Raw genomic sequence first — 19,897 nt, 5'->3', positions numbered from 1 at the left:
TAGTCATGGCATGGGTGGTGGGGACGTTGGGCTCTGTTCCAAGTCAAGATCTCACACAACAAGTTGATAATGTTCATCTAGCCAACAATTATTTTATTTGTTTCTTAAGGGGTCGGGGTTTTGTTCATGCTTAAAATAGGGACGCACATTTTCCCAGCTGGAAGAGAAATTATAATCTTCTCTCTCTCTCTGTCTCTCTCTCTCTCTCTCTGTCTCGACCGAGAGCACGTGTGGTGCACCATTGTACACTGTCGATGAAAAACAGACAAATTTTTATTGTTTATATTAAATTTTGTTTTGGAAATGAAAGGAAACGTTGAATCCAAGTGTTGTTGACACTTAAGAGCATGCCAATTTTTTTGCAATAATGGGATTGGGATTTCTCTAGAAGATGGTCCAGAGTTCAGACCCAGATATGTGAATGGTGAAACAACTTCTGCAAACAGAGTTAGAGATGTCTTTAAAATTAAGTGAAATGTTCCAACAATACCATGTAAATATAATCAAGCATTTTGGCATTCATATATATCATAATTTGATAGAAAGCGATATTGGAAAGAGGGAAATCAGTGTATGCGATTCGTTTTCTTCGATATGTGCTACATGTCTAGTTTGATTTTTTTTTTTTTTTTTAAATTTCTTCTTTCCTTTTTTTTATATTATATTTTTTTATATTTTGAAATTTGAATAACCCTTCAGCAAATTACAGAAACTTGCTAGAAGACAACTCATTTCAAGAAAGAAATCTTCTTTGTTTCTTGTAAAATCCTCAGTTAGGTTTTGGTGGTGCACTTGGTTCTGCTTTTAAATGGGCACATGGGTTGCCATGCTATATCAATAATCAGGATAATGAGCAGAAGTTGGGGGTACCACAAAAGAGAAAATTAAAACAAATCAGGTAGACTGAAGTCTGAGGAAAGGGCCAAAAAACCCCCTCCACTAAGTCATCATCAATGAGGTCAGAGAGATGCAACAGCTTCTTTTGGAGGATTTGATCTGAACCCAAATGCTCTCTTATAAAAGAAACAAAATAAAAACTGAGAACCAAATTTAAGCAGCATGACAACTGAAGCTGTTTATATACACATTTATCACAAGTTAAAACAACCTTCTATGTATAAATAACAAGATTACATACATTAAATGGTACAGCAAAACAGGCAGCTTCACAGCATTTGAAGTTGTAAAGAAGAGGGAAAAAAATTGGGGGAGCTGAAAGTATCATCTCCACCTTGTTTCTTCTTTCTTCCAAAGAATTCACTTGAAAATTGGCTTGGCTTTTGGGGCTACTGCTTGCTTTCAGGGACTTCTTTTATGCTCATCTCTACCATTTCAACTGCACCAAAACCTCCATCATCAGTGGCTATGGTTGATTGAGAGTCAATCCCAGACCCTGTTTGGATTTCCTTGAACATTGCCATGACTTGAATCATTGTGGGACGCCGCCATGCCCTATCCTCCAAACAAGCACAAGCTACCTTTAAATGCTGTAAAAGCTCAATCTCAAGGCTCTCGTCCTCTTTCATGAGCTCTGGATCAAAAACATCACTTATTTTCAATTTTGCATGTTGTTTTACCCAACCCACAAGATTATTGTCACCAAAATCTGCTGAATCTGTAGGACGCTTTCCTGTCAGCAACTCAAGCAATACTACACCATAACTATAAACATCACCTTTCGTAGAACATCTGAAGCTCTGGTAGTATTCAGGAGGGACATAACCAGGTGTGCCTGCTAGAGTGCTCACGCTCAAATGGGTGTCCATTGCACTCATAAGCCTTGCCATTCCAAAATCGGAGACTCTGGCTTCCAAATTTTCATCGAGCAGCACGTTGCTCGATTTCATGTCCCTATGAATGATGTGTGGGATGCAATTGTGGTGAAGAAAGGCCAGTCCCCTCGCAGACCCAATCGCAATTTTCCTCCTTGCAGCCCAGTTCAGCTTGATGCCAGCTTTCTTTGGCTCATGTAAAACATCATCTAAACTTCCATACTTCATGTACTCATAAACCAAAAGCCGTTCTTCTCCTACTTTGCAGTACCCAAGGAGGGGAACAAGGTTTCGGTGTTTGATCTTCCCTATTGTTTCCATTTCAGCAGTGAATTCACGATCACCCTGTCCGCTGATATGTATCAATTTCTTGATGGCTACAATGCTGCCATCTTTCAGTTTGGCCTTGTATACATCACCAAAACCACCAGAGCCTATAAGGCTGTTGTCATGGAAACCATTGGTGGCCTCAAGAAGGTCTGCAAAAGTGAGCTTTTGAAGGGGCTTCTCAAATGTGGCAAGGTTGATGCTTAACGCTTCCTTAGTGCCAGGTAGCTTCCAGCCATTGACAGTGCCTGATTGGTTACGACTGTCGATATAAACATCAAGGGCTGAATCCTTCTTTTTTCGCCTTTTCTTGGTTTCGATGGCAACAATAAGCAAACCAAAGATGCAGAAAAGGGAGAAGAGCAATCCCATTGCCACACTGCCCACCAGGGATGCTTGTCGTCGATGAGACTTTTGATGCGCATTTGCATTTGGCCCAGAAGCTCCGCCACATGGAGATAAAGGGTAGCCACAGAGGCCTGAATTGTTGATGAATCTGTAGGCAGGGAATGTCTCAAATTGACCCGACTCTGGAATCATTCCAGATAAACGGTTGTTTGATAGATCAATCTCCATGAGCAAGGAAAGGCCAGTCAGAGCCTGTGGAATAGTTCCCTCAAGAATATTGCTAGAGAGATCAAGAATGTTAACGCTTCTCAATTTTCCAAGCTCTTCTGGGATTGAACCAGATATGTTGTTATGGCCCAAATTCAAAATATAGAGATAGTACATCTTCCCGATCTCTTTGGGAATGCTACCGGATAACAAATTATGTGAAAGATCAAGAAAAATCATAGACCCATTGTGGTTAAACGTTGGTTGGATCATACCTCTGTACACTCTAGTGAAGTTGCAAGGATTTCTTGCCGAAATCCTGTTCAGTTGCCCGTCACTGATCCCCGCAAACTCGAGCAAATTCCCTGCTCCATGGCACTCTTTGCTACCATCATTCTTGATATATGCGTACGTTTTGGAAACAATAAAATTCACTGCAATGTTGCCAGACTGTTTGAAAAGCGCAGGCGGGATTGTACCATTCAAGAAGTTGGTATTGAGATCCAACCATATCAAGCTTTTACAGTCACCGAGCTCCGGAGGAATGTTTCCATAGAATGAGTTGTTACTGAGTTTGAGTATTGCAAGTTTTGTAAGCTTCCCAATCCACCCAGGAATCTCACCGCTCAACTTGTTGTTTGACAATGAAATCCAATTCAAACTGGTGCAGTTGCTTAGCCCAACAGGAAGGGACCCAGTCAGCTCATTGAAGTCTAGAATAAGATTCTCAAGTGACCCAAGGTTCGTTAGCTCTTGTGGGATTTCCCCACTAAGCTTATTCAACCAAATGATCAAATCGCGAAGGTTCGACAGAGACCCCAAGCTTGAAGGGATGGTGCCCGTGAGGTAATTGAAGCTCAAATCAAGAGAAACCAGCTGAGAACAGTTGCTCAGAGTTGGAGGAATAGTACCAATGAACAGATTGTTCTGAAGGTACAACTCCTTCCAGCTGTTCCTGGGATCTCCACAGAGCCCAACAGGAATTGGCCCAGACAAATTGTTGGAACTGAGATCCAAACTCTCCAAAGTTGCAAGCTTGGACAGAGAATCAGGCAGACGACCAAAAAAATTGTTCAAAGAAAGAGACACAGCCTTTAAGTTGCTAAGCTTCATCAAAATCTCAATAGGCAATTCACCAGCTAAATTATTTCTTGACAAGTCCAAGGACTCCAACAAAGTACAAGAGGTCAAAGCATCAGGAACCGTACCGGTAAGGCTATTGGACGAAAGATCGAGCTCCACAAGCTCTGCACAAGTATCCAATAAGTTCATAGGAAATGTACCTTGAAACCCATTTCCTGCAAGTGAAAGAAACTTCAACTTCTTTGTGGGCATGTCTGGAACTTGACCATAGAAGTGGTTGACGGAGAGGTTCAAGAAAGTGAGCTGGCTGCAGGCAGATATAGCACGCCCAATGTCGCCTGAAAACTTGTTTCCAGAGATGTCAAGGTGGTCCAAAGCCAAGCAATCACCAAAAGAAGGAACGGAAACAGAGAAATTGTTGGAGGACAAGTCTAAGTGCTCCAATTTCTTGCAGCTAGAAACACTGCTCATCTCCCCTGATATCTTGTTCCCTTTCAAAACCAGTTGCTGCAAGTCACCACAACCGTTGGATAATATCAAAGGGACCACGTTTGGGCCAGAAATCTTGTTGTATGAAAGATCAAGAACCTGGAGGCTGAGCCTGAACCCAGTGGAGTCCGTGAAGAAATCAAGAGAGTTTGAAGAGAGATTGAGAAACTTCAAGGCAGAGCAAGCACCCAAGCTGGAGACATCAGATATTGGGCCTGACAAGGAGTTCTCAGCTAGATCTATGGTGGTGAGGAGAGGGCTGCACTTGGATTTAGGAGGGAAAGAGATGGAGCCAGAGAGAGAAGTTGATTTTAGAGTGAGAGATTCAAGAGAATCAAGTGTCATCAAGAAAGTGGAGACAAGGGTGAGATTGGTGTTTAAGGCGGTACCGCTGAGGTCTATGGAGGAAACCCCGGTTTGCTTGCAGGAAATACCATTAAAGGCACATGGGTTTTGGTTGGGGAGCCAGGTGGGGAGAAGGGTTGGGCTTGGAAGAGAGTCTTTGAAGTCGAGGAGCTTCTGGGTGTCTCTGTGAGCAGAAGACGAAGAAGATGAGGATGCTGGGCGTGATGCAGAGAAGGCTTGGAGAAAGAGTAAGTGAAGAAGAAGGAGAAGGAAGGGGAAGGAGAAGTGAGTGTGGTGCTGTGAAATAGCTTTGTGGAGTTTCATTTTGTAAGTGCAGTTTTGAGGTGCTAAAAGAAGTGGTTTTGGTTTTATGTTCTCAGGTCTGCCATTAGAGAGAGCTCAGAAGCTATACCTGCTGGTTTAGAGAGAGAGAGAGAGAGAGTCAAAAGTCGGAATAAGGAAGGTAAGAAGGGTATTTATCAAGTGGAGGGACTGGACACAGGGATTGCTCACATGCCATGTGACTCTCTCTCTCTCTGCCTGTTTGTTTGTCTGAATTTACACTCTCTCTCTACTTTTTTTCTTTAAAATCACCTTTTAATCTTCTTCTTCTTCTTCTTCTTCTTTTATTATCAATCATTCTTTTAACTCTCAGTTATCTTTTTCCTTTGTTTCTGTAATGGAGGAGTTTAAGAAAACCACTCTCTCTCTCTCTCTCTCTCTCTCTCTCTCCTCTCAAGGCTTAATTATGGGGACTATTATCTGCTTGTCTCTCTAGCTTTATGGCTTTCTTTCTGCGTACGTGAGAAGAACTGAGAGATCAAAACCAATGATACATCCATCACTGTCGATTAATGAAGATTCCAGCCTCTTAATTTATTGGCACTTTTTTAATTAAGGGATCTGGTCTTATCAAATACAAAAATTAAGGGATCTGGTCAATTTTATATGGACTTCTTTTTCTTTTTTAAGCTTTGTTATTCTTGTGATATATTGTTATTGAGATGCCTTATTTTACGGTATGTGTCTTTTGTACTTTTTATTTTTATTTATGTTTATTTATTTTTTAAATGTTTCAGACCTATCATATTATATTGCATTTCTTTTCATTTTTATCTTATACAAAAATACAAAGAAACTATGAATTTTAACGGATACAAAAATCTTATTTTACCTTCTTATTATTGTAATTTAAAATTATAAAATTATCCTACTAAATAATTTTTTTGTTTTTATTTTTAGTATTTTTATACAAGCAATATTCGAGATGGTGGAATTGAACTTAGGACCTCGGGTGCGGAGGTGAATGCTCTTAAGTTAAGAGATAAGTACTCAGTGGAGATTATATTTTCTCACTCACAATATTTTGTTTACATAATATACAATAGGATTGCAGCTTGCAACTCAAGTGATTAAAAGTATTTACCCATGCACGTTAGGTTATGTATTTGATTCATCTTCCCTCGCTTGTATAAAAATAACATAAACATACTATATATCTAGTATGAAAAATTTACCAAATAGCATTTTACCAATCTCCTTCTCCCTATTTTCACCAAATAACTTAGTGCTTAATGTGATAAACTTAGCTAAGTATAGCTTAAAAGAATACTAAAACTTTGTACACAAAACAAAAACAAGACAAGAAAAAAAAACAATCACTGCGTACACATACGAACATGAGGTGTAAATGTGGAAATTCAAATTTGGACAATAAACTCAAAAAAAAAAATTGAAAATAAGCCTTTTGTTTTACTATTTTAAGATTTATAATGTTATTAGTTTATTTATTAGTCGTTATTTTCTTGTATTTATTTCGAATTTATAGTGAAGTTTTATTTTCAAAATTCTGTAAAATATAGCAATTATCTTTATATTTTTACCAACATATAATATATTTAGTTTAGTAAGACAGTTATGCTAGTTAAATTGAGTTTTCTTGCTTAATTTTAAACTTTCAAAGTACATAATTATCTAGGGATGGGCACAATCTGGTTTGGTTGGGTTTTCATACAAAGTACCATGGGTTTCATACAGAGTGTCTAGAGGAACCGACTGAACCTATACGGTTTTGGTTTGGTTTGATTTGGCCTATTTTTAGTTTGGTTGAAGATAAAAATGTTGGAAATATGAACTCAAGCCAAGTATGATATGTAAACTTTTGGATATTTTCAGACGTTGTTGATATAAAAGGGAATTGATGTTGATTTAAGTATATGTCTCATTAACTATTATTTACTTAATCAACAAGTTCATGGACTATGAGATGAGGAAAGCGATCTAAGGAAGTTAGATCTAGGACACCTTTCCCTATAGCTCACACTCTAAAGAGTTCCTAGTCATAGGATCATCCAACTAGGCATTAACGATCCACAAAGATCGGCATACACCATATATGCTCAATTGGAAGGATGATTGGTCTCAAGTCATTTGTGTAGGTGACACTAAGATAGGTGTATGGGTGTTCATTAGAGAATGAATTCATTCAACGTGATCAAGCAAGAGATGTTGTATGGAACCTACATAGTCAAATAAGATATCTATAGTTGCAATAACGTACAGTTAGCCCTTGACCTAAGGCATCACAACTGTCTTATGGAAGCGTTGCGGGTCTTTGATAAGAATAAATAGTCGAGTTCTTTCGAAGGAATGACTCCAAGGTATGGTTAGGGTTCATGATCACTCCATAGAGGTAGATGAGTATACAACAAGGGATCTATACCTTCTGTAAAGAGGGAGAATGCTCTGGTGATATGATTAAGAAGTCTTTAGCCAAAGCATTGACTACGATCGAGAATAGAGATTCTAATCATGCTCTTATGAATCATATAAGCTTAAGAGTTTACATTAGGGGCTTAACATGTATTCGGAGCCTTAATGATGTGAACAAGAGCATTGAGTTAGAGAAGGACCGAATTACACTGTAATTCCAACTGAATAGGTTCTCTACCACTTCTATATCGGGTTGGATAGTCATGGCACGATTGTAGATGTTACCCCATGACTTGTGGAAACTTTGAGGATATACTAAATGTGGGTCCTCATTAAAGAGAGAATTAAAAAGGAGTTTTAATTCATAATCGATTAAGAAAGATTTCGAATTGCCCACTACCTTTGCCTATTAAAACCTAATGGATCGTATACCCATAAGGGCTAGAGATGAAATTAATTAGGAGATGATGAACAAGGATTAATTAATTCATCACGGCTTGGGAAATTTAGATTGGGCCTAAAATCATTTTGGGATCACAAGGCCCATCGGGGTTGGACCCATTGGGCTTGTAAGTAGGGGTGGCAATTTCGGATACGACCCGATACACGACTCGAAACCCGCACGAGAAATTAGCGGGTTCAACCCGCACGATAAAAAAGCAGGTCAATTTCGGGTCAACCCGTTCTGACCCGTTTAATAAACGGGTGGGTTTCGGGTCAACCCGCTAACCCGCTATAATACCTATCTAACCCGTTTATTAAACGGGTCGTGTCACGGGTCGTGTCAACCCGTGTACAACCCGCTAACCCACTAAAAAATAAAGACAAATGGAGATTTCAAAACACACACAAGGGGTTTCGAACTCCTACCATCTTCATTTCTCTCAAACACCTTATCCACCATGCTACAAACAATTTTATGATTTTATAGTATACCTTTTGATATTTATAATGTTTCTTTTTCTTTTGTGTTTTCCTTTCTTTTCGGTCTCTCTTCTCCTCTTCTTTTTTTTTTTTCTTTTTTTTTTCGTTCTTTCTTCTTTCTCCCTTTTTTTCTTCTTCTCTCTTTTCCTTTCCTCTTCTCTCCTTTTTTTTTTCTTCTTTCTTTTCTTTCTCTTTAGTTTTCTCTCATCTTTCTTTTCTCTTTCTTTCTTTCCTTCAATCTCTCTCTCTCTCTCTCTCTCTCTCTATTTTTCTTTCTTTCTTTTCCTTCTCTCTTCTCTCATCTCTCTATCTTTTTTTTTTCTTTCTTTTCCTTATATTTTCTCTACTCTCTCTGTTTTTTTTAATTTAAATTTTTTCGGTTGTGGGTTTTGTAACATGCATGTTATTATTTATGAACCCGTTACACGACTCGAAACCCGCACGATAAAAGACGACCCGAACCCGACACGACACGTTTATTAAATGGGTTGGGTTCGGGTTGAGCATTCTTGACACGTTTATTATTCCGACACGACACGAACCCGACACGACACGACCCATTGCCAGCCCTACTTGTAAGTGAAGTTGTAGTTAAAAACTTACGAGATAAAGGCTCAAGGCATAACAAGGCCAAAACTGGCCATAGGGTTTGGGTGAGGCCACATGGGTTATTTGAACCCCTTTATATAGATAAAGATGGTATCATCTCATCTTAGGGTTTTCTCTTGTGTTCTTGAGTTAAGAGGCAAACCAAATCCTCTCATTCTCTACTAAAGGGGTCAACCATCTAGGAGGGGATTCTAGCAAATCCAACCTTCTAGATTAATCTTCATCCTTCTCTTTTCTTTGGTGTGGAAACATAGAGCACCCTCCTTTGGACTGCTTGAGAAATTCTTGTTGGTGTTGAAGGCCCATCCTTAGCTAATCAACCTAAGAGTTTCCTATTGGTAGTGCTACAGAGGTAAAAAAGTTTTCATTTCCCTCTCTCTAGGTGTATAGAGTCTTGGTTGGAACAATCTAAGCTTAGGCTTAAAGATACTTGGGTTGGATTTGTTTTAAAGCTCAAAGTTTTAATCCATTGCTTCCGTTGCCTAGAGATTAAATGCAATATCATGATTGTCGCTTTATTAACCTAAAAAGTGTACGCATCCTTCAAAAAAGAGGAAGTGGTGAATAAGGGAGAAATAGGTAGAAGAGAGAAAGTGCTTAAGACATAAAGAGGAAGAGATAGGGAAAGAAAGAGCGAGGCTCAACAAGAAGAACATCTATGGTTCAACGAAAATACAAAGAAGTAGGGCTAGAGTTGTTTAAGTGAAAATTTATTTCTGAATAAAATCTATATATATAAAGCCAAAGGCAGAGAACAGTAAAACATTCAAAATACCAGAAAATGCCCTTGGTTAATGCAAACATTAAGAATTGAAATTATTAATTAAATGAGGATAATATGGTAAATTCACACTTTTTCATATTTAAAAAAATTAAAATTAAAAGAAAAATCAGATAATTGATCCTAGTTTTATGAAACACAACTACCCATTATTTTTTTTTTAATTCTAAACTAAATTTAAGTTTTTTTTAAAAAGGCCTCTCAACGGCACGGAAGCACGTGCGAAGAGGCTAGTATTCTTAACAAACAAGTTATCATTCGAACACAAAATTATAATAAAAAAAAACAAAAAAACAAAAGTGGGCATTGTGATTTGCCATAACCATGGCAAACTTCCAAACTTGACCATTACACTCTCTTATTGAAATATACATGTGTGAAGCATGTGGTTATATATTTATAGTAGATAGATATGTGCTTTGATGAAATACTTCACTCTTTCTTCCTCAGTGGGTTTCTTGAAACCATAACAATGCACCTAAGAATTTGTTGATATGTTGAAGACGAGGGTAAAGATGGAATTTAGAAAAGTATTTATTAAGATTGAATTGAGACATATTTGAAGGAATAATTGTGACTGAAAATACCTATACTGATAGATAATCAGTTTTTACTGTTATTTGGATCTTTTACCAGCAAAGAAGAAAAGAATAGTGAATCTTCGCCTAACGTCACTTTCTCCCGTGCACAAACACCGATACTTATCAACGGCTGTCAAATGTTAACCGCTTATACGACGTGTCGCTTACCCATTCACCAGCATGCGTAACGTTTACTTTTTTTTTTTTCTTTCTAGCGTCGTAATTAATAAACAAAAAAAGTTAACAAAATTGCTCGACTGTCACTTGGACACATTCATTCTTCCTTTGATCAGGGTTGATATGATTATCGCACTGTCACCATCTCACCTCTCACAACCCATTCCTATTTCTTTGTCTAGGTAATATGAGGGCCCACATTTACATCATTTTTCCCAGGTGGGTCCGGATGGGCCCGAGTTTGATAAGCTTCTCATCTAATTTTGAATAAATGGGCACTAAAAAATTGAGGAGATATACAAAAAAATGATGATGTCTTGAGTTGGAGGGGGTGGGGCCTAGCAGCTGCAATCAACACGTGCCCATGTCCGTGGTGCTAACGTGGACCAATCGGAGCCGTTTAGTTTGACCCCAACGTCACCGACAGCGTGGCCATTCTGTTACTGTCAATACTACGGTACGCTTCGCTTCGAGACTTGAGAGAGAGAGAGAGAGAGAGAGAGAGAGAGAGAGAGAGAAGAGAGAATGGTGGATTCATACTATTTCCAGCCCAATTTTTACTATTTCTGTTGCTATCGTGCGCATTGGGTTCGGGGCACTCAATAAATAAATAAAAAAGAATATGAATAAAAATCTCTAAAAATAACCCCCCACACGTGCACAAACTCGCGAGCAATTATTGTTCGGTTTTTCGTTGGTCCCACACATTAAGTAGTAGGGCTAAAATTTAATGCACAGAAATGTGATTAATTAAAGGAGGTGTTAATGAAGATAATATGATTAATTTTGTGTTTATGTGTTTAGGGTTTGAGGAATGAGGAAAGAAGGTCAAGGTTGTGGGCCTCTGGTCCTTTTTTTTTTTTTTTTTTTGTCTTTATCTTTCTTTTTCTATCTATCAAGTAATCAAGCACAAAGTACAAATTGGAAAATGAGAATGAAAACTAATGGCCACACGGAGGGTGAGAGATATCACTTATTAAAAGAGGACTGACCCCCACCCACAACCCCCGAACCCCACCTCCACCAAATTATTTTTGACTAGGACACTGCTTGCCTTCTTCCTTGAAAGAAGAAATTTTTCATTTTTTTAAATTATAGTTTGACACATATACAAAAATAATTTATCAAAAATTATAAAAATAATTTCACACGTATTAAATTTTTATTTGGAGAAAAATAAAGATTTCTACTTCCATTCCAAGGGAAGGAGACGAGTATTTTTCTGTTGGCTATGAGTTGTATGGAGAGAGTTGGGCCATACAAGGGTGATTGGACAACCCTTCAAATACAGAGAAGTCACATTGTAAAGCCCAGCTGGCTTTATGAGTTTTGTCATTTGCATCTACTTTTTAAATAAATAATTGCAAAAGGGTCTTCTTCGTCTCATAAATTATAGACTGTACCATAACAATATCATTCTATTGAAAATATTATCCACACGATTACTGCTAATAAGGCAGATTCGGGGATAGAAATTTATATGCCTATTTTCCACGTGACATATTTAAACAATACAACAACGCATGTCGCGTGACAGAATAATTCATTAGAATTTTTCTTAATAATGTCACGTTTGGTTAAGATGAAAGAGAAGCTTTCAATGGAGTCTTTACAATCGATGTGGTTGGAGATGAAAATGTTAGGCCACAATGCCTTAATGTCTTGCTTGGGTCAAACTCAAACTATCCCTAGCTCATAGGTATAATTGATAGGCATAAAATGTAGGGCCAAAGCAGCTGTATGTGAACCAAATTTTCTTCTGTATCTGATTTCTGTGCATCATTTCTCCATCATAATTAAAAGAACCTCGCTATTCATGACCAATTTTAGGTATGATTTTCTGGTAATTACACTATGCATGCTCTCATTTTTCTTGCTTTGTTAGGCCTTGGGGCTGTTTGTGCCTCACTTTTTCTATCACTTTGCAGAATTGCGACTGCTATCAATATATTACTCCTTTTTTTTTATTTTTTTTATTTTATATTATTTAAAATATAAACGTATTAAAGAAGAAATAAAATTTAGGACTTCAGGTACATAGAGAAATACAAATAATTAAAGGGAGATTCACTATTATACCTAATATAAGAGATCAAATTATAAAAAATCCCTATATGAAATGGACTTTAGAAAAACACCCAAAACCAATTTACAACATAGCAAAAAAGCTTTTAACTTTTTTTAAATTACAAAACTGCTATTGATTTCTTAAAACAAACTCAACCCAAAAACCTCATTAAAAAAAGTCCAAAACACTCAATAGGGCATCAAAGTAATTTAATAATGAAAATTAAATTCAATAGGGCCAACTGTCATTTTTTGGGTTTGTTTATAAAAATAAATGGTATATGATTTATCTATATTATTGGTGTTAAGAATGAATATATGACATATCTCATAATTAAATGTGAACAAATTATTGAGAGTTGGGACCACACCAAAAAAAAAAAAAAACTGAATCCTAATTTTTTTATTTTTTATGAGCTAAAATTTAGAAGGGGATTAGCTACTTTCATTGTCAACGTCAGACAGACTCACAATCTCGAGTCAAAAGGACTTACACATAAAACTGTACACAATACAAAAACCTTATCAACTAAACCAACTCTCGTTGGCGAATTCTAAAACAGTTTTCATTGTGCCACTGCCATTAGACTTCACATTACCAATGTTTTTTTTTTTTTTTTGGTTGTATTCACCTGGAGTGCAAATGGCGGCAGAAATGCATAGCTGGTATTTGCAGTACTTGAACAGTAAAGTAGGTGAAGAGGCACCTTAATACATCAAAGTCAAATCACTGCCAGAATATCATTTTGTTTATAATTTTATTTCGATGCTGTTATGATTTACTAAAAAACATGTACCAACTTTGACCAAAGGGAAGAATTATTATTTTCCCTAAACGTTAAAACTTCAAACAAAGCATGTGATAGAACCAGGTGACACCAAAGGGTATGCAGGTATTCCATACCATGATTGTCCACAGTATCCTTTTTTTTTTAATTTGTTGAAATTTACAGAAATGCTATTTGAACTTCTAGACATGTTGCGTGATTCTCAATTGAATTTGTTAATTTTTATTATTAATCACTTCAACTCTATAAAGTGTTGTAGTTTACTCCTTATGTCATGTTCCGTCCACTTTTTTGTTAAAATGTATCACACGCCCCTCATTTGGAGGGATGTTTTAGTTCATCTACATGTATAGGGCTCGTTGATGAGGAAAATCAATTTGGGACATTGTAGGTTCAGATGGTATTCTTGCAAAATTTTCTTAGATTTTTTGTTTATATGAAGGATATTAGAGAATGAGAAAACATAACGCAATAATTCATATGCAAATTAATCGCTCTTAACCATTTGAATTACAATTCATTTATTGCATAATTTCAAAGAATTTGCTTTATGTTCACAGATGCATCATTTCCCATGCTTCAAAACAATGGTTTATTACAGGCCTGTCCTGTATGGTTGTGTTAAATAGGCGGATCTATGATGTGTACTGGGACCACCAAGAGTGAGAATCTGCCAAAAACTCTTGTAGAGTTTCAATTATTCTGAATTCTCCTATATACTACTCCCACCGAACATATATCAGACTTTCATAAAAGCTCTTTTAATGGCTGATGATATGCAGTGCAACTTATTGACGCCCAATTTATGAAAAATTTCGAATTCATTAGTTAATGCCAAACTGCATCAAGGGAAGGCAGACAAATAGGGTTTAATTCTGTCAAAATAGAGTTTACCACATGTTATTACCTCACATTAGATGGTCTGAAATCAATTTAATAAACAAATTTCTATAAAAAATAACTGTGGTACAAGGTAACTTCCAGAGGCTGAAATTTTACACCCATGCAATGGGAACTTTCACTTTGACTAAATTCAAGAACACAAATATGAACTATGGTGAAAACAAAAAAAAGTATAATAATCAAGGGATCTGGCTTTCCGGTTGTGAAGAAACTCCTTGAATCAGCTGACCTATATTGCTCTCTCTCACTCTCTCTTTAGATTTATCCCCGACTGTTGTCACAACTTGTCGCTGAATTCTATACCTTCTCATCGACTTCAGAAGATTCTGATAAAGCACTGTTCTTTTGGGATTTGCTGCTTGGAAGACGCTCCTTGCCCCCTGGCTTGGATGAGGCGTTGCCGTACCAGATCATTCCCAATATCGCAATGAACATACCTATAACTACTTGATGATTGAGACCCTCCTTCCCGAAGAAAATGAACCCTAGGATCAAGACTAGAATTGTCTTCATATGGCCAAGGACTTGAAATGACACAGCAGTAAATCTACCAATGCAGATGAACTGGCTGAGGTTGGTCCCTACCGCAATGGTGCAAGACAGGACAATTAACGACTGCAGGAAACAAATAGCATCGCAAATCACTAACCGTAGTCACAAGTTATACCCAGCCATAAGCAAAATGTGGGTTGTCACAAGTCATTATAAGCAGCTGTTAGGAAAATGTATTCGCATATGTGCTCACAGGCATGCACGTTTCGAGCTCTATAAATTGTGGGATAATCCTACCATGGTTCACACACAACACCATTTAAACTCAATTCATTTTTATTTGTCTGAAAAGAACTATGGTATTATGATCTTGCTAAAGTTTTCTTAACATTGAGGAATATTTGTGCCAATCAGCCCCTGGGAGGGAAATTGATGTAGTACAGCCCATAGGTATTAGATTAAGCACTTAAACAATAGAACAGAGAAGAATATAAGAGACTGAGGAGAAGAAATAGAGATCGAAAGACGAGATAAAGGACAGAAACAGTAGAACAAAGAAGAATATCGGAGATCGAGGAGAAGAAATATAGATCGAAGGGACGAAATCAGAGAGTTCTAGGAAAAGGTTTACTCAACATTCAAATCTGCATTTTAAAGAACTACATGGGGGTATTTATAGCAAACTAAAACCTAGAAATAATAGGATAAAAATCCCTTGCTTAAACAGAAATCCTAACCCAAATAAAATAGGAAACTTAAAACTAGAAATCTGGAAATCTGGAAAAGTAGAAATCCTACTAGAATTTGGAAAACTAGAGAATCTAGGAAACTAACAAATATATTTGGAAACTAATACATTTAGGTCCTACGCGTCCTGCATCAGAAACACAGCTCTACAAGAGAAAAAAGTCACCTGTACACTTATGAAGGTTACCACAATGAAGAAACTGTGTATTAAACGAAACATGAAAATCAATTGATCTATACTTAAGAAGTATCACGATGAATGATCACTTCTTTATTCGATTTTAATGGTAGAAAGAGAAAAAAAAAAAATCATCAACGGGTAAGGGAGTGTGTGTTGGTGTTTTTGTGTGTGAGTGAGAGAGATCTATTTATAAGCAAACATTTGGTTGTAGGATATCGTAGGTGATCATGCATCATCAATTACATTCACCTTAGGATGAAGACATTAGGATCAACAGAGTAATGAGAGACGTTGCATATTCAGCAGAGTTATTGCACAGGAGAACCAGACTCCTATTTGTGAAGTTATTGTCATTAAAAGGTTTTTATCAACGCTTGAAGTGGCAAAGAATTTTGTGCAGTAATATTGGCTCTTTTTCAGAGAGATACAATACAGAGACAGGAAAGATGGTTTTTATTCCTTATAAATAATATTGCAAAAACTAATTGACTTGACACCATAAATCTCTTATGGAATTTGCCAAGCAAAATTTTCAGGTTCACCAGATTAGGAGCTGCCTCCCATTGAGTAGACAGAAAATACATGAAGTAATTAACACAACCATGCATGTAGTGCTTACAATTGAAACAATAATCAACATTACATTGAAGCAATCAAGGATCTAGCTAGATAGACTCAATTAATTATTATGCAAATTTCTCATGTTATACAAGGTAAAAAAGTAAATAGGAAACCTTATAAGACTAGCACTATTTTGAAGGGTTAACTATGATACTGAAAATAATGAACATGCAGTCACAAACAAAGACGTGTGTATAAGTATAGAAGCACATGCAACTGAGCATGAATAATGGAAGCACATATCACATAAGCGTGTAAAGGCTAAATGAATCATGAAGTAATTGGGCCCAAATGTGAAGGCATGCTTGTATAGACTATAGAAACGTAAACCTTGCCATAAAATCTAGAAATAATAAGACCAACATATATATAATTTACCATGGATATCAAATGATAGTCATATGCATAAACTATTTTATTTGTCAACCAGTAGTCCAAGAAGGGGCCCAATATCAGCAAAGATGCTGCCTGTACTGGCGCAGTATGTCCCAATAAGTTGAAAGATCCAAGCGAATACTTCCGTTGCAGAGAGTGTACATACTGCACAAACATAGATATTGAACAATGTAACACAATGCAAGGGGATATATAAAATCAGATCTGGCTAAGGTGGGGCTTGTAGTTAACCTACATGAGTCAATACAATCTTTCATTTAGGATCACATCCTAAACGCAAACTGATCCTGATAATCAACATCTCACAGCCCCACCCATTTAGAAACAAAACGGTTATTATATTATCGTTAGTTGGTTAAATAACTTGAACATTTCTTTAGTATGCATGTTAAAAATAACTGGTAGAAATATGGAAACACCGATGAAACTGAAACTTGATTCAGTCGGGCCTCGGGAGCCCAGGACTCGCTTAACGACCCCTAACCCATTCCATCCTGGCGCTATCTATTTAAGATCATTAATTCAGTTAAGAGTTACTTACATGCTGTTGCAGGGAAGTGCTCCAAACTGCCACTAAAGCAGCTATAAAACCCTTGGCATTGACACTCACATCAGTAACAGTACAAACTGCAACACCAAGGAGAACCAATGTTATGCTTAGTTTTGTGCCCCTTGAGTATCGAACATTGTCCAAGACAACTTCTAGAAAACATGATACTGGGATCATGGTTAACTTTGCGATCTGACAATAAGATTTGAAAGAAAAAGAACGTTAGCGTATCAAATCTATATTGAAGAAAGAGAAGTGTTCACTAGTTTACCAAAACTCACCTGATAGAATCCCACAGAGTTCCACATTAAACTCACATTCATTCCGACTATGGAGAAATTCGCAAATAAAACAAACTTCAAAAGATCAGCCAATGGTAGCTGAGAGGGCTGTATGTATCCCAGCCACTTGAGAATAACTGTCAGTAAGGTTGTTGTGGCAAAATGCAGACCCGTTAATGTTGTAGCTGTTATGTAGAGAAAAATGTCAACATGGATGAAAATCTTCTGGTACATTTACCCCAAAATAAAATCTTCTGTTTCTTTGGAAGCAGTATGTTAGACTATGAAGCATGCACACCACTAGCAGGTGGCCGTGCCTGTTACACATTAAGAATACACCTTGGACAGAGTCCACAGTAAATCATTTTGCATTTATATCCAGACTTACAGACTTGTTACTTTTTCCTTCAAGAAAAAAAGTATTTTCAAAATATGATTTAGAGGATTTTAATCCACTTAAGGACAGGGACACTCAAGTGCACAAAAGTCAAGCTCCTCATCGAGAAATTTTTTGCTTATAAACCAACCTTACAACTATACTAGGATTAAACTTAAATAAAATGGTCTGATGGTAATCATAGTTTTACAGAGAAATCTTTAAAAACTAATAAGAAACGTATATTCAAAAAGTACCCTATCCAAATCTTATCATCACTATATGCAATCTATCTTATTTAGTATGCCAAATTGTTTGCCCATCATCCCTACATTTTGATCTTGCAACTGACAAGAAATGAAGGGCCTAAAGTCTACAACAAATTGGAACATCTCCATTATAAAGGTATTTTCATTTCTTTTCCTGCACCGACTTTCATTTAAAACTATTGGAACCTAAATCATTAAGTATAATTAACATCTTTACATTTCATTGGGGGGAAATGGAGGAGTGATTACAGAGCATCAAGGGGTGTGAATACAATTTGGTAAATAAAAAGAAAAAGAAAAAGGGCAACGTTCCGAAAAGCAAGTGAATAAAACTTTTCCAACTCAGGAGAGGATAATAGAAACCCAAAGGCCAAGAATAAATAGTTTCATCTAATTTACAAAAATTTAAAAATGTAAAACAGAAAACCTCCTTTTCGCCAATCAATAAGATTCTAGGAACTAAAATCCTCAGAAATTGATAGATCTTCTAAACGAAGGCATCAAGAAGAAAAAAAATCAACTGATTAGATAGGCAATGCGAATGAAGAAATTCGGTGAGTAAATCACGACAACAGAAACATACCGAAACTGAACCCATGAGTAGCCATCAGTGATTTATTGACAATGATTATTCCAACAGATGTGACAACATTGAACAACCATGATGCAGCATCAAGAGACGCCTTCCTATCTGCTTTGCCTGCTGAAGTCATTTTTAACCTATAGCTTCAAATTGATCACCAGATTCTTCACTGCTCAGTCTTCATAAAGCTATGAGCTGAATATCATTGACCAATAGTTCTATCTGTGTAAAAAATCATGTTATTTAAGAAAAGAAAAAAAATGAAGCATTCTCTTTGCGTGCAAGTAAACCCCAGAAAAGGCACAGCACTCTTTGACAATGCTGTACCAGATTATATTTTACTAGTTTACCAATGTATATTGAACATAAAACAAATTAAATGACAAGTCTGTGGGACAAACTGTTAAAAAATCCCCCACCCACATATTGTCAGATTTGAAGAAAAACCCTAAAAAAAACTAATCAACTCTTGTCAACAGAAACTGAACTCAGCAGTTTCACATACCGTGCTTCAAATAAGCCAAATTGATCCCTGATTTGAATTCCTAGACTAAGATACTTCTAAGAAAGAACAAAGAATTATCAAATCGATGAATTCAGACTAGAAATAAAGAGAATGCCAGAACTAGAACATAGCAATACAGAAAATGGAAAACAAATTTCCGGAAACTGAAGCGGCATTATTATTACTATCCCACACAGATCCACAGAAAACCACAGAAAAGCAAAGTATGATAATAATTTGAATTGCAAATCACATAGCCGAGAACAGTTCAATGGAAGTCAAGTCAAGCAAGCAAACCCATTGCTCAGATGAAATGAAATTCCCCGGAAATAAAATTCGAGATGTGAAATGAAAAGCAAAAACAAAAGTGCGAAGCTCAGAGCACGAACCTCAGAAACGAAGAAGACGAGGAAGGTTTGGAGAAGGCCTCGGGATCTGCGCAGTTAATAGGAGCCTGAGAGAACGTTAAGAAATCAATGGCGTATGTGAAATTGAGGAACGCCGCCCTCGCCATTAAAGACACAGATGGAGACGTAGACTGAGAGAAAGTGAATGAGCCGCTCTTACCTCTACGTTTTATCTTATTATTAATTAATTAATTTTTGTTTATTTTTTTTAATGGGGTTTAATTAATATTTTAATTGGGTTTTGATTTAGAGGAGGTACTTCATTTCGTGCGCATTCCGTGATATAAGGAGCAAGGAAATATTTCTGGGATCTTTTTATTTATTTTTTATTTTTTATAGCAATAGTCATCCATCCCCCACATTCAAAGGCTGTGAT

General features: G+C 36.8%; 2 protein-coding genes across 3 annotated transcripts; both read right to left on the bottom strand.

Annotated features, from left to right (window-relative positions):
- Positions 1-959: 959 nt before the first annotated feature.
- Positions 960-5,144, bottom strand: LOC117630982 (systemin receptor SR160). Its single transcript, XM_034363880.1, has one exon. The coding sequence runs from the start codon at positions 4,893-4,895 to the stop codon at positions 1,287-1,289; it is 3,609 nt and encodes a 1,202-aa protein (XP_034219771.1). The 5' UTR covers positions 4,896-5,144; the 3' UTR covers positions 960-1,286.
- An 8,984-nt stretch (positions 5,145-14,128) lies between these two features.
- Positions 14,129-19,672, bottom strand: LOC117631891 (UDP-rhamnose/UDP-galactose transporter 4-like). 2 transcript variants are annotated; one of them, XM_034365228.1, is made up of 6 exons: positions 19,504-19,672; positions 18,610-18,831; positions 17,382-17,566; positions 17,092-17,292; positions 16,533-16,694; positions 14,129-14,728 (listed from the first exon to the last, which is right to left on the bottom strand). In XM_034365228.1, exons 2-6 carry the CDS (start codon positions 18,737-18,739, stop codon positions 14,411-14,413), a joined length of 996 nt encoding a protein of 331 aa, XP_034221119.1. In that variant the 5' UTR covers positions 18,740-18,831; positions 19,504-19,672; the 3' UTR covers positions 14,129-14,410. The 2 variants fall into 2 exon arrangements, with proteins under 2 accessions (XP_034221119.1, XP_034221120.1); XM_034365229.1 differs by having other exon boundaries at positions 18,610-18,833; positions 19,492-19,659.
- Between the last annotated feature and the right edge of the window lie 225 nt (positions 19,673-19,897).

This window comes from Prunus dulcis, chromosome 6 (assembly GCF_902201215.1).
Source record: "Prunus dulcis chromosome 6, ALMONDv2, whole genome shotgun sequence".
Taxonomy (NCBI): domain Eukaryota; kingdom Viridiplantae; phylum Streptophyta; class Magnoliopsida; order Rosales; family Rosaceae; genus Prunus; species Prunus dulcis.
The sequence above is the reverse complement of the archived record's forward strand: the minus strand, read 5'-3'. Positions and strand labels throughout refer to the sequence as shown.

What these genes read in the sequence shown, in the direction of transcription:
- LOC117630982 (XM_034363880.1), bottom strand. Translation starts at nt 4,895, where the DNA reads ATGAAACTCCACAAAGCTATTTCACAGCACCACACTCACTTCTCCTTC.
- LOC117631891 (XM_034365228.1), bottom strand. Translation starts at nt 18,739, where the DNA reads ATGACTTCAGCAGGCAAAGCAGATAGGAAGGCGTCTCTTGATGCTGCA. An exon ending in ACTCTGTGGGATTCTATCAG is followed by an intron (nt 17,293 to 17,381) that starts GTGAGTTTTGGT and finishes TCTTATTGTCAG; the next exon opens with ATCGCAAAGTTAACCATGAT. An exon ending in GCACTTCCCTGCAACAGCAT is followed by an intron (nt 16,695 to 17,091) that starts GTAAGTAACTCT and finishes ATGTTTGTGCAG; the next exon opens with TATGTACACTCTCTGCAACG.